Source organism: Tenrec ecaudatus, chromosome 1 (genome assembly GCF_050624435.1).
Source record: "Tenrec ecaudatus isolate mTenEca1 chromosome 1, mTenEca1.hap1, whole genome shotgun sequence".
In the NCBI taxonomy this organism is placed as follows: Eukaryota; Metazoa; Chordata; class Mammalia; order Afrosoricida; family Tenrecidae; genus Tenrec; species Tenrec ecaudatus.
The window spans coordinates 60166683-60180339 of NC_134530.1; the positions used below are offsets into that span (position 1 = coordinate 60166683).

At 53.3% G+C, this 13657-nt stretch overlaps 1 protein-coding gene across 1 annotated transcript; it reads right to left on the bottom strand.

The window, feature by feature from the left end:
- Positions 1-1164: 1164 nt before the first annotated feature.
- Positions 1165-10951, bottom strand: TRAPPC3 (trafficking protein particle complex subunit 3). Its single transcript, XM_075553899.1, has 5 exons — positions 10792-10951; positions 3729-3826; positions 3403-3502; positions 2315-2497; positions 1165-1902 (listed from the first exon to the last, which is right to left on the bottom strand). Exons 1-5 carry the CDS (start codon positions 10831-10833, stop codon positions 1783-1785), a joined length of 543 nt encoding a protein of 180 aa, XP_075410014.1. The 5' UTR covers positions 10834-10951; the 3' UTR covers positions 1165-1782.
- Positions 10952-13657: the final 2706 nt, after the last annotated feature.

Sequence of the window (13657 nt, forward strand, 5' to 3'; positions counted from 1 at the left end):
ATCATTCTCAAAACATCTGCTCCCCACCTAAGCCTCTGGCATCAGGTCATTTTTTCCCTTCCCTCCCCACTCCCCCCTCCCTCATGAACCCTTGATAATTTATAAATTATTATGTTGTCGTATCTTTCCCTGTCCGACGTCCCCCAGGGAGGTCACATATAGATCCTTGTAATCAGTTCCCTCCTTGTAACCCACTCTCGCTCTACCCTCCCGGTATTGCCACTCACACCACTGGTCCTGAAGGGATCATCTGCCCTGGATTCCCTGTTTCCATTTCCTATCTGTACCAGTGTACATCCTCTGGACTAGCCAGACTTTCAAGGTAGAATTCTGATCATGATAGTGGGGGGACAGGACACTTCTAGTACTTTCAGACTGCCGGCTAAGCGTTCACCTCCCCTCTGCTTGTGCTTTTTGAGAGTGGTGTAAGACTTCTTAATGCCACCACCAAGTCTCAACACAAGATGAAGAGTGGACTCCTTTGAAATGCATTCCATTTCCCAGCTGCTTGCCAGCAAAGCTCAAGCTCTGCTGACCAGGAAGGATTCCTTCCTGCTCCTGGCCCTTGGCCTTCTCATTTTCTATTGTGCCCCAGGGTTCAGCTTGGGAGTGATCTTCCCCATTAAGGTTTTCATGAAAATCTGCATCTTGGCAGAGGTTCTACCATAGATGGTGGGTCAGAAACGGCTTCTGCTCCTTAAAAGCTGCCCCAAGAGGTCAGGCCAGGCACCATCCTTGAGACCACGGACCTCGGAGATCACTTCCTGTGGGGCAGCCCACCCTCCCAGCTGAAAATGAAGTGATTTTGAATTAGATTATTGCTTGCAGGGTGCTCTGCTGGATCTGACACGCAGGAAGCACCAAGAGCTGGTACCCAGTATCAGGGTCTTCCAACCCAAACTTTCTAAACGTGGGGGCAGAGCTCAAGATAACCCAGATTAGGCAGGTCTGGGACACAGTCTACCTATATAGTTTGCTGTAGACCCAAGACCCCAGGACTGAGTGAGGCTCCCTGGCCTGTGAGTGCACCCAGGTTGCCCAGCCTCTGGTCCGTGGGGAACAGCCCTATCCAACACAGGGCCCAGGAACCACCCTGGGCCCACCAGCCCATGGCGGCACAATTCCCGGTACTGAGCAGAAAGAACAAACAGAACGCAACTGGGATTTCACCCAAGAATATCTTTATTGAAGAATCGCTAAGAAAAACAGGATGGCCCCTGTGTACAATGAGGAGATGTTCCCTCCAAACAGCAGGAAGGAATGTGGCCTGGGGCGCCACTGGCTCCCCTCTCCTGGCAGGACCCACAGCATGTCACCCACACGGAGCAGTTCCTCCCACCCCACCCCAGCCTCTCCTCGCCGACGCCCCCCACCCCACCCCCGGCCCGTCACATCCTGGGTTCCCTAGTCACTTGCCAATGGCTTTGTGGAGGCCCCAGGGTCTGTGTGCCAGGCCTCCTTCATGGGGTCAGGGTGGGTTTTGCTTTGGAAAATTCCATCGGAATGTAAAATGGTTTGAACGCTTTCTAGTGCAACCAGGGATGATGACATCCAGCCCTCTGAAGGGGAAGGGAGAAAGGGATTTTCCATCTGCGTGCGCACTTCGTGAAGTGCACGGGCTCTCTCCCGGTCTGCTCTGTATTAGCATGGAGAATGGAAACAAGGTTAAAGAATAGACAACACCCACGTCAAGGAGTCACTGAGTTCTGCAGGCCGAAGGAGCACCACGGCTTCCTGATGCCCACAGGGCTCCTGCTGGCCACCTCCAAGTCCCAGGGTTGGTCACTCCTCTCCAGCGGGGAGATTATCCTCAATTCGCCTGATGAATCTCATCCGGATTTCTGTCACACCATCTCCTTTCAGGGTGTCTTGGACAAACTTGGCTTCTACAGCCATCTGGACCTGGGTGACAGTGGGAAAATGAAGGGCAGCTGCCTGGCCCTGGCCTCTGGCACACCTGTGATGGGGCTGTGACTGCTCAGCCGCCCCTTCAGAAAGGGGGCGGGCTGGTTTCCCGCAGAAGACCAGGCCTGTCAGAAGACACTCGGTAAAGAGCACCCCAGAAGGAGGCCGTAGTCGCTACATACACCAGTCTGGAAGTGGACGTTCCAGAGCCCGGGAGCTGACCGCACCACCGCCCAGCCTGCTGGGAGAGTCCTTACCAGGCTACACCCGACAGCAGCGGCGGCGGTGGCTTTGCAAACAGCACAGGGCAGGAGTGGGCCCAAGGCCCGTCCTCTCACGCGCTCATCCACCCCTTCAGACATTTCCCATACTACAATGCGGTGTCCCAACGACAAAGTGCCGCACTCACCATCTCCAGGGCTCCCCGCAACACCCCACACAAGAGATTGGAATAAATCAGGGATGAGTGGTTATCAGGAAGTTCCACAAAGTCCACCAAGGGGTTATTTTCCAAAATGAGGGAGAATTCGTCACCCGCTGGGCTCCAATTGGTGATGCTGGGAGTGATGCCCAGGTACATCTTAAACGCCACCTGTTGGGGACACACAACAGCACGTGGGGGAGGGCAGCAGAGTCTGCACAACGGGGAAGGAACTGGCAAAACGGGAAGTGAGAAAAACGAAAGAAAAAAAAAAAACCAGGAACGAAGTTCTGCTCAGGAGCAAAATGGTGGCGCTTTCGCTCGTCAACGAACGAGCCAGGAGCGGCATCTGCGTGCTATTTAGCTGCGCCTCTATCGAGGCACCACGCAATCATGCCAGGGTGTGCGGGCAGGCTCTCCCACACTGCAACTTGACTCTACCTTCTGGGGCACACGTTCACGGGCAGAATGGCTCCAAACACAGCTTCCCATCCACCTCCCCGCCTCCCCTAAATGCTCTCTGTCGTCACCCGCTTTAGGATCTGGGCATGGCCAGCAAGTCCCACAGCAGAAAGGAGCCACCTCAAGGTAAGTGATAGCACACCGCTTACAGGTGTTTAGGAAGAATTAAAGCGATGTACCACCACTGCTGTTAATAATAGCAAGCACTTACCAAGTGGACAACACTACTCACTTTACCTCAAAATCATTATTTCACCCACGCCGGGCACCAACCCTCTGAGGCGACCCTTCCCGTCTTCATTTTCAAGAGAAAACTGAGCATGAAAGATGTTAAGTCTAGTTTCCTGGAGAACACAGACACAGCCAGCATGCAGAACAAATGAGCATGAGGCCAAAGCCTACCCTTGCAACCCCCTGCTGGGCAGCGCCCCTCGATGAGTCCAGCAGGGCTTTAATCCACAGGGGTGATCCCAAACTCTGTGCTAGTCTCAAACTATCAGGAAGGCCTCCAGAGCAGTTTAACTAGTCCTTTGGGAGAGCTGGGGGAGACAGTGGTAGGCAGTGCCACCCAATGGCAATTCTTCCAGAGTGGCCAGGTAGCCCAGGATAATGACCTTGGCGATAACATCTGCAGTTTCCCGAAAGTCGTGGCACCTCCCGACATTTGACCGTGCCAAGAAATCTTCAATCAGCCGGACGCCGATGTTGTAGCCCCTGGGAAGAAGTCGAGGACACATAGCTGTTAGAGGCGATAGTCCGAACACAGCTGTTGGCGTCAAAGGGAAAGTGGGGAAATCACAAGCCATTCCAATGAATGAACTCAGGGGGAACGCTGTCCCCGAAGTTGGCTACGTCCAAGAACTGTCCTGCAGGCTACAGGACAGCATGGGCCGGGGGGCCGGCCAGCCGTGCCTGCCTGTCCCATCACGAAGGCACTCACATTTTGTCCAGTTGTTTATTCACATCGTCGTCATTTTCATAGTCCTTGCAGAGTTGGGTGACCAGCGCCCCGTAGGTCAGGGTGAAGAGCTCGGAGCTCTACAAGAGATTCAGCGGGCAGTCAGGTTCACGCGGCACAAGAGTAGGGGAGGCCAGATCTGACCTGCCCTCTGGCAACTCTCCACACCTTCCTTTGAAGGTCTCAGTGTCTGCTGGAAAGAACATCCTCCCTGTGCAGTTGCCACAGAGGGTGTGGCCCCAGGTGAAGGTGGCAGGCCTGCAGCGGGGCCAGCACCTCATGCACTGTGCCATCACTCTTCCAACACGCCAAGGTGGGCTTCTGCCAACCCAGGCCTTGACGGAAGCCACCAAGCGTGAGCTCGGGACACCAGTACCCGTGTGGGAGCAGCCATGGTTCACTGGCTACTCTGCATGGCAAGAGCTGTGTGTCTGCAGGGATGACCGATGGCCTCCCCAAGACCTTAGAATACCCTAGCCTACAGAGAAGCTACATGCCCATGCTCCACCTGGCGCAACCCAGGAGTCAGGGCCCAGCCCATGGGGAAGACAGTGAGTCCCAACTCACGGCCAGAGCACCTGTGACGACCCCTCTCCAAAGTCACCCGTCTTGGGGGAAAAATGTCCCTTTATGATATGAAGAGGACGACTGACTTGAAGACCACCTTTCGTGTACCTGAAACACAACACCGACTACACCTGGTTTCCAAAACAACCTCAGTTAAAATCACAAAAGCGCCTTCTTGGATATAGAATCCTGGCACCTGCCGACCCAAAAATAACACAAGACAAAAAAGAAAGAGCTGTGGAAGGTGAATGAACAGTACATCCCAAAACCACAAAACGAAAGCAGCAGGTACTATCAGAGCCAACGTGAGCTCTGATACACTAGCAGCTCATTTGGACCAATGAGTCACCTGGAAATGAATCTGCCTTCCCATCAGTTCCTCCTGGATGCAGACTTGTCTGATATGGGCAGCCTTCCTGTCTTCGTCCTCTGGGCAGTGGTTTTAGTGGTGCTAAGGCATAATGCCCGCACTTCATACTGCCCTGTAGGGTGTAATCTAGTCCCTTCATGTCTGGAACTGAATTCACCCGTGTCGGGAAAGCCAAGCATTTAGGTCGAGGATAAGTCGAGAGGGTTAGGGCAGAAGTAGAAATAGCAACAGGGACAGAGGGAGGAAGTGGGCTAAGTGATAGTACACTGAAGGGATGAGTTGGGGCGGGGGAGAGTTGAAAGAAAATGTGTATGAACTACATTGAATGTAAGAGTGCTTACCTTCACCTGATTCACAAAGAAAAAAGACAGAGAGAGAGAGATGCAGAAAGAGCGCTCGCGCTGATGGGTGAGGCCTGGTGGTGGGTCCCTGCATGAATAATAACTTTTATGCCACATTCTCCTCCTCCTCCTCCCTCCATCCATCTTTCAGCCACACTAACTCTGTAAGGCAGAAATCGCAGGAGCCAGTCCCCCTTAACAGATGTGGAGGGTGGAGGTCAGAATAGTTCAGCAATTTCTCCAAGGACACACAGCCAAATATTGACTAGAGCCATTTGGAGGATCTGCGAAAATGGCCTGGGGCAATGCCATCTGACCTCCTCTAACATCACGGGGGCGGAGAATCAAGGTCAGCTGCTTGAGGAGGACAGGCACCCCCCACCCTCTGACTTTTCCACTGACTCCACTCGGGCACCAGTGGTCTCTCCCAGGGCCCCTCTGCTGCACTGACCACACACACTCACAGACCACATTTACAACTACGGGATTAATCAGGGAAGTAACAGGTTGCACTTCAAGAACAGAAAAGACTCAGGATAGAGTTCTTCCGGCAGGGCGGCCCCTGCTCAGATTCTTGGAGACTGCCCATCAGCCCCTCCAGCCTTGCCTGCTCAGTTAAGTGCCACAAAGCTCTTGATCTCCACCACCAAGTGCTGATGGCACCTCGCTTGTCAGTAAGCCTGGCCCCAGAGTGCTCAGTCTTAGCTCTGGGGGCCGAGAGTTTGCTGTGCCATCTTGTGCTGGCATCCTGAGCCAGCTGACTCTGCTGCCACCATCTTTCTGCCATGCCCTGCTGTCTTGAGCCCTCTCCAGAATTATGGTGCACATCTTTCTCTCTACCACCTGAGTCTAGGAGGCTGCCCACAAAGGGAACCCAGGACTACAGGACAGGCTCCATTCCCAGCTCTTCTTCTTGGTGATGGCGAGAGCCCCTCTATCTCAGGCATGACTTACTCTAAGCTCAGTGGGATAGCTAAGCGAACCAATCCCCTCACGAGAGTGCCATAGACCTTATCTGCATGGTCTCCCTCCCACGAGGGTGCCATGCTAGGCATTCTTGGCACGCTATCCACCCCCCTAGGTGGGCCAACAGCATCAGGTCATCTGGTAGGAGAGTCTGGGGGATCATGATGAGACAGGCCATGTAAAAGCAATTCATTGCACTCCACTGTCTAGGCCAATGTTCATTCCATCCACTACTCCCCACTACTGCAGTGTTAAGCAGCGTCCCTCCACAAAAACAAAACCAAACCTGGCTGCACTCTTAAGTCACAGAAAATCCATTTGAGGATCAGGAAGCATTTTGAATTCAAACAGTCAGATCAGGGTGTCTCCAAGAGACCATTTACCAAATAAGGCAATTAAGGGGAAGAAGCTATTAAGAAGGGGAATGATTTTTTTTTTTTTTTTAGTAAAGTCAAGAGTTTGGCACTAGGATAGTGGGAGCATGAATGGATGGAGCCTGTCCAGCAGTTACCAGTCTGGGGAGTTGGCACCACTGCATTAAGTCAGGAGAGCTTTCCATCCATTATGAATGAGGCTCTGGATGAAGACACCAGGAATCTTAGCTCACCCAGATGCTGAGCAACATGCACTTTGCAAACACAGCCGCCCCGTTCTCTTGGAAGAAAAACAAGGTCCTTAGGGAATCAGTATTCTCGGATCTGGTTATGGAGGTCCTGATCCAGGGTCTCCCCACCCTCTCTCACGTGAAAGCCTGTCTCCATCTCCATCAGAAGCAAGCCTCTTTGGAACAGTGACCCTCTATATTTATAACCGAGGGTCGTCATAATTTAATGGGTCATCGTACAGAAAAGTGTTGCGGTTACTATATACCAGGGGCTCTCTAAGAGAAGGAAGACAGACAAGAGACTGAGCAAAATGCCTCTTGTCAGTCAGATGGTGATAAGCACTAGGGAGCAAAATTAAGCATAGAGAGCAGGCAGAATTTCGTTCATAAGGGTGTGTGGGGCTCAATTTGAAAGGGGTGGTCAGAGGGCAGCATTTGCTCAAGGACAAAGTTCAGATGGGCAAAGCACAGAAGAGAAATGGAGACAGGGATTGCAGCAGGAAGTGGGAGAAGTGATGGTACACTGCAATGAATGGGAAGAAACTACATGCACGAACTGCTGAATGGAAGATGCGCCCTATAAATCTGCACTCTGTCACAAAGAGTTGTTGCCGCCGTCATTTTAAATGGGTGGTCAGGGCCGGGCCCACTCAGGTGTGATCTCTACGGAGACCTGAAGTCCTGAGGAAGAGGAGCTGGGAAGGCATCTGGGCGAAAACTTCCCTGCAGCCAACATGAAGGTCTCAGGCGAGTGGTTAAGAAACAGGAGCCGGCGTAATGAAAGCGGAGTAATCAAGAAAGAGCAGATAAGTCTGAGGAGTACAAGGATGCTGTCCAGAATGAAGACCTGGGTTCCAGGCCCATGTGACCCTTGTCACAAAAGGTTCACGGGACCTGAAAGGCCAGCCAATGTCTTCATTAGGCATAGCAGGGAGGTTAGCTGGACACACATCACTGCTCCCCATCTCTCAGATGACCAGCAATTGAGATTCGACAGTCTTCCTAGAGTGGAGCACGATCTCGTAAAACGGCGAAAATGGTGTATGAGCCTAAGTCGCTGTTTAATCTCCCTGAACACATGGTTGTCATCGATAAAATGGTGGCTACAGCACCTACCTTACAGGATCACTAGGAAATTCCAATGAGATAATGTTCGCAGATATTGCTACTCAGTAAGTACTCAACTTAGCACTTTTATTATGAAAGTGAACCTAGATGATGCCAAGGAACCCAAGTGGCAGTGGGTTATGTGTTGGGCTGCTAACCACAAGGCCAGCAGTTCAAAACCACCAGCTGCTCTGAGGGAGAAAGGAGGCTTTCCACTCCAGTAAGAAGTTATAGTCTCGGGGGGGGGGGGGGGAGGACGGGACAGGCAGCTAATAAAAATAAGTACAAAAATTAAGACAAACTTCAAAAATTGGTTGTGGTGATGACTGTACAACTCTTTTTACCATATTCAAACCAGTGAATTGTATGGTATGTAAATTTTATGCTAATAGAATGGTCTTTTACAAAAGTGACGTCTCAGAAACCCACAGGGGCAGTTCTAACCTGTCCTATGAGGTCGTTGAGTCGGCATCCACGCGACTGCAGGGAGTTTGGTTTTTTTAATGTGATATCTATCAGAGACACTTTGAATTAGCCCATGGAGGGAGAGTTTAATCAACACCAAGAGTTTTCTAACAGTGACTATGCATTAGGAGCCCAGCATGACTGCCCCTGACTTCACTTTGACCCTCCAAGTTCCCATCATGGTGACTTCAGATGCTGCGACGGAAGTCATGAAGTCACTTGAGCTCTGGAGACTCAGTCCGGGTTAGGTTACTAGTGGTGGTGTTGGGAGTCTACTCCGATGCACAGTGAGCCTAATGGGACAGAGCAGGACTGCCCCCGAGGCTCCCCGGGCTGGACTATCAACAACGGCCTGCCGGCCTGCCAGGTCTTACCCCCATGGCGCTGCTGGGTGGGCAGGTTTCAACCCCAGACCTTGCAGTCAGCAGCTGAGCGCTCCCACTGTGCCACAGGCTCCTGGGTCACTAGCAAGAACGCCACCACACAAGGAGGGCAAGCCTGAGTGTCCCTGGGGATAAGGAGCCCACCCCTCACACGGATGATGAGCTTCAACTGCATACGAGGAACACAATGAAAGTGCTGGCTTTACATTCTCTACTCACATGACCTGCAGAACAACTCTAGGACCTGGGTACTATTTTTATTTCCCTTTTTGGACGGCGAAGACGACGCTTAAAATAATTAAGAAAGTAGATCAAGGTCACACAGCCTGTAAGCAGTGGACACAGTCTTCCATCGCAGACAGCAGCAGTTCCCTGTGTTAAGTATATGCCTGTCCAGGCTGGGGACCCACTTCTCTCTGCATCTTCCACAGCACCGAGCACAGAGCTTTTGATGCCGTGGGAACACCTAGGCATTGGACAAATAGGCTATTTAATTCTCTTTGCTGCTTAAAGGCAAAGATCTAGTTAATTGAGTAGATGCAAACAAACAAAAAAACAAAACTCACTGCCATGAAGTCAACTCTGACTCAGAGATCCTACAAGGGAGAGGAGGCCTGCTCCTTAAGGTTTCCAAGGCTGTAAATCTTTACAGGAGCAGACAGCCTCATTGTTCTCCATCGGAGAGGCTGGTGGGTTTGAACTGTTGACTATGCCGTCGCGGTTCCTTGGGACCATGTAGGCCCACTTTAATAATAAAAGTATTATAGTTATAAAGGAGAAAGGGAGTTTGGTTATACTTGTTTGGGTACGTATTAAGCAAAAAGGCTTAACAGGTAGGAACACAGCAAGGAGCAGGATTTAGGCTGAGTGAAACAAGTGCTGCTAGAGGGGGCGGCTCCCCACCCAGAGAGGAGAGCACGTCAGAACCAGGTGCCCTAAGCCCTGAGGAGGCACCCAAACTCACTGCCATCGAGTCCATGACAAACAGCAACTCCACAACTGCTCCCCTGAGTTTCCAGACTGGAACTCTTTATGGGAGCGGAAAGCCCCATCGTTCTCAAGCTGCTGACCGTGCAGGGGGCAGTGCCATGTGTACACCACTACACCGCCAAGAGGAACTAAATGAGAAGATGCCCTCCAGCCTTCATTTCATTCTCTAAGCCACTATTACTGATTGCCAGGGGCTGGAAATGGAGTCCCACACACCACAAAGCCTTGCTCTTCTTGAATTTACATCCTTACGGGAGAGACTGAAAACAATTTACGATGTAGACAACATTATGAAGCAAAACAGAAAATGAGAAGACAGAGAACGAGTCAGGAGGTGCACTGAATGAACTATGAATGAAGTGAGGAGGGCCTAGCTCCAGACTCTAGGGAGGAAGTTCCAACCACACTCAAGAACATGCTCACCACAGCCCTGTGATTTAGGCACTGCATTGCTAACCGCGAGGTCGGGAGTTCAAGTCCACCATCCGTTTTGTGGGTGAACGATAAGGCTGCCTGCTCTCAGAATGATTACAGCTTCAGATGCCTTACATAGGGTGGCTGAGGGGGAATCGGCCCATGGTAGTGGCAGTCAGGCTGGAGGACCAGGTCCAAGCCCCATCAGCAGCCAAACGCGATGCCTTAGTATCCGGAGTCACACTGTTCCCTAGAACTTACTGTCCACCACCGACTAGAAAGCTCCATTTTGTCCAGGGCAGCGCCCGGGCGTCTTTCAGACTGCCCACCACGGCACAGCCTGACAATCTGAAGTATGAACTTGGAGAAAGACTTGGGCTCCCATTGGAATCTTTCTAGCTGTAAACTTGGGGTCGTTACATAACCTTTCTCAGCGATAAAATGGCCTTAAGGTTATCCACCTAATTGGGTTCCTAGACTCATTAAATGAGATAATGCCTGCGAAGGGAGTGAGTGGCCCGCTGTCCAACACGCAGGGAGCATTACGGGGTCGTTACTGTTATTAGCACCGTCGTTGTTGTTGGTCCAGCCCTCAGCCGGGCCTCTCATTCTTGGAACCGGGTAGGGGCCTCAGCTCTCCCAGCGGCCCTCCCACCTGCGTCGGGCCAGGGACGCCCCACAAGTGAGACTCCCCGGCCGACCAGGCAAGGGCCTCCTCTTCCCCTCAGCAAAGCCAGCTCACCGGAGGGGCTGTGCCCAATCGCACCTCGCGCCCGCGCCCCGACCCCAGCGCGTCGCAGCGCCGTCCCACCCGCCGAGGTCGCGCACGCCGGGTTACCATTTTCTTGCTCTCGGTGCCACGATTCGCCTGCCTCGACATGGTGCCGGCCGCCGCAAACCTCCTCACCCAAACCCGCTCAACGACCCGCTGCGAGCCGGCTCGGCCCAGCCCCGGAGCCACAACCTCCGGGTCACCCAGCACGGGCTCACCGCGCCTGCGCGGCCTGCTGCGGAGCACCACGGGACTAGTGGTCCGACCGGCCAGCGTAGCTCCCGCCCAACGAACGTTGGACTACAACACCCGAGAACCACGCGGTTGTCATCTCCGCCCCTTCGCAGGCCGGACTACAACTCCCAGGATGCTCCGCGCGCCGCGGCCGCGTTAGGCGGGCCTTCCCCGGGCTTCGTCCTGGCCGCTGGGTGGCGTCCGCAGCTTGCCGTTATCCAGTACCGCCCGCGATCGCGCTCCCAATCCGCTGGGTCCCCACTCCCCGCCCTCCTCACCCCCACCCCCACCCCCACCCCCACCCCGCCACTCCGAGACGTTCCGTTCCGCAAACTCCGCTCCTGACCCAGTTGGTCTTGGAAAGTCCCTCCTTCTGCACTAGCCTTTTCCGCCGTTGCTGCAAATGCAGAGCCAGAAGTTCCCAGGATGTGCCACCCACTCACAGCAGCCGCACACAGTTCTGGCTCCTTCATTCGCTGCAGAAAGATTTCAAAAATGACCGCCTACTATGTGCCAACACTGCGGACGGAGTCTTTACCTTCACACTGCCATCTGCCCGCCCACCCTCCCACCTGTGGCCTCGTGGCGGGAACGGAATAACGTCTGCAGTGAAATTCAGACCACTTCCTCCCCTAGAAGAGCCAGCGACCTGCCTAGCTTCCGAGGGGAAACACCACCAGCGTTGGTGTCCGTCAGCCGTGGGTTTGAATCCGGCTTTGGCCAACTTCGACGCGCTGCGGCTGCAAGCGCTTCTCAGTGGTGGTGAGGATTGAGGAGATGCGCGTGATCCTATAAAGGGAACAAAGCAAAATGCATACTCGCTGTCCTCCAGCCAGTCTCTAACCCACCCTGCAAAGCAGCCCGGACACATCAGGGGAAAGTGTTGGTCACTGCTTCGTTCATCACCAAGGGGGAAATGCTACATATCCTGACACAGTCCCAGACCCAGATGCCCGCCCCGCGCACTCTGGTCAAGTCTGAGGAGGTGGGGCTGACCCCTCCCCTCACTCAGGCTTGCAAGCCTGAAGCTGCAGCCGCTGCATTATCGCCCTTAGCTAGCCTTCACTATGACAACCAGCCTGCCCAGACATGAGCCCTGCTGGGAAGTCTAGGGGGCCCACCCGCTGCTCAGACTGAAAGCTTGTACCCCAGGTTCCCCAGGCCCTCCCTTGGGAGGCAGGACCAATTATTATACCCTTCTCTCTGAGGCAGACATTCTGGGGCCTCCCTGGAGGTAGTGACCCCTGGCTTCCTCTCCCACGTCCATGTCCAAGGGGTAATGGGAGGGCATCAGTAAAGAGTTCTGGAAAGGAACAGGAGAGTGGGTTGTGGGGGCAGGGAAGCTGGGGTCTGTGAGGCCCTGGAGGCCAGCACAGGCTGGGAAGAGCCTCCAGCCTTCCCAGGGGAGAAGACAGCTGGGGTCAAAGCCGCAGTTGGCCTGCCCGCCTGTTGGTCTGGGCTCCTCCCTGCCGGCTGCCCACAGAAACCTGAGTCACAGTCACAGGCGGCCACTGAACCCCACCCAGCCTGCTGTTAGGGAAGTTCTGGAGAGATGGGAGGAGGAGTCTTCCTCTGCCTCTGAGATTCTTCCTCTGAGCATGGAAGCCTTTCCCTCTGACTCTTCCTGGCCCTCACAGCACCCTCAGTCCTGAATTAAGGGGGCAGGGGTCGGGGCTGGCAGAGAGGATCGGGTCCATCTCAGTCTTTTCTCTAGGTTCAGATGAGAACTCAAAAGCTCCCATCTAGGAGTGACCCAGGGAGCCTACTGATGAAACACAATATTCCTCTGGTTCTTTGAGGCTTCCTCACCCCCACTATCATGACCCCAGTCCTGCCTTTCATTTCGGGCTAGATCATAGCATGCACACTGGTACAGACAAGAGCTCATAACACAGAATCCAGGTTAGATACACCCCTCAGGAACAGAAATGAGAGTAGTAATACCAGGAGGGGTGGGGGGAGGATGGGACAAAGGTGGATTGCAATGATCTACACATAATCCACGCCCCCACGGGGGATGAACAACAGAACGTGGGTGAAGGGAGACAGCGGCCAGTGTAAGATATGAAAACAATAATAATTTATAATTTATCAAGGGGTCATGAGGGTGGGAGGGAGAGTGAGGGAAAAAAGAGCTCAAATATAAAGTAAATGTTTAGGAAAATAATGGCAACAGATGTACAATATGCTTGATACAATTGATGTATGGAATGTGATAAGAACCCCCAATAAAATGATTTAAAAAAAAAAAAGCTCCCATCACTCCCAATTCCTCACCACCACCTGCCTGCCACCACGCCCCCCACCACCACCACCCCATCACGGGCAGCTTTCCATCCGCAACACACAGATCTCTGTCCAGGAACCCAAAGGACTGAATATTTCGTCCTGGACTCTGAGCTTCACCCCCCCACCCACCATCTCTCACTCCGATTCCCCGAAATTTGGAAGTAGGGCAGTGGAGCAGCTGTTGAGAACAGTCTCAGGCCCCAGGCCCAGGAAGTAAGCCTTGGAAACTGAGGCCCTGCAGGGGAGGGAGGGGGCGGTCATTTTAGCTTAGAGGACTCAACATCTGCTTAGGGGTGGGGAGGGGGTGAGGTACTGGTAGTGGTTGGCTGCTCTGCAGCCTCTACCATGAGGCTCCTCCCACTTCCTACTCTGTCGGTGGTGAGGAGGCAGCCTACAGGGTCTAGGCCCA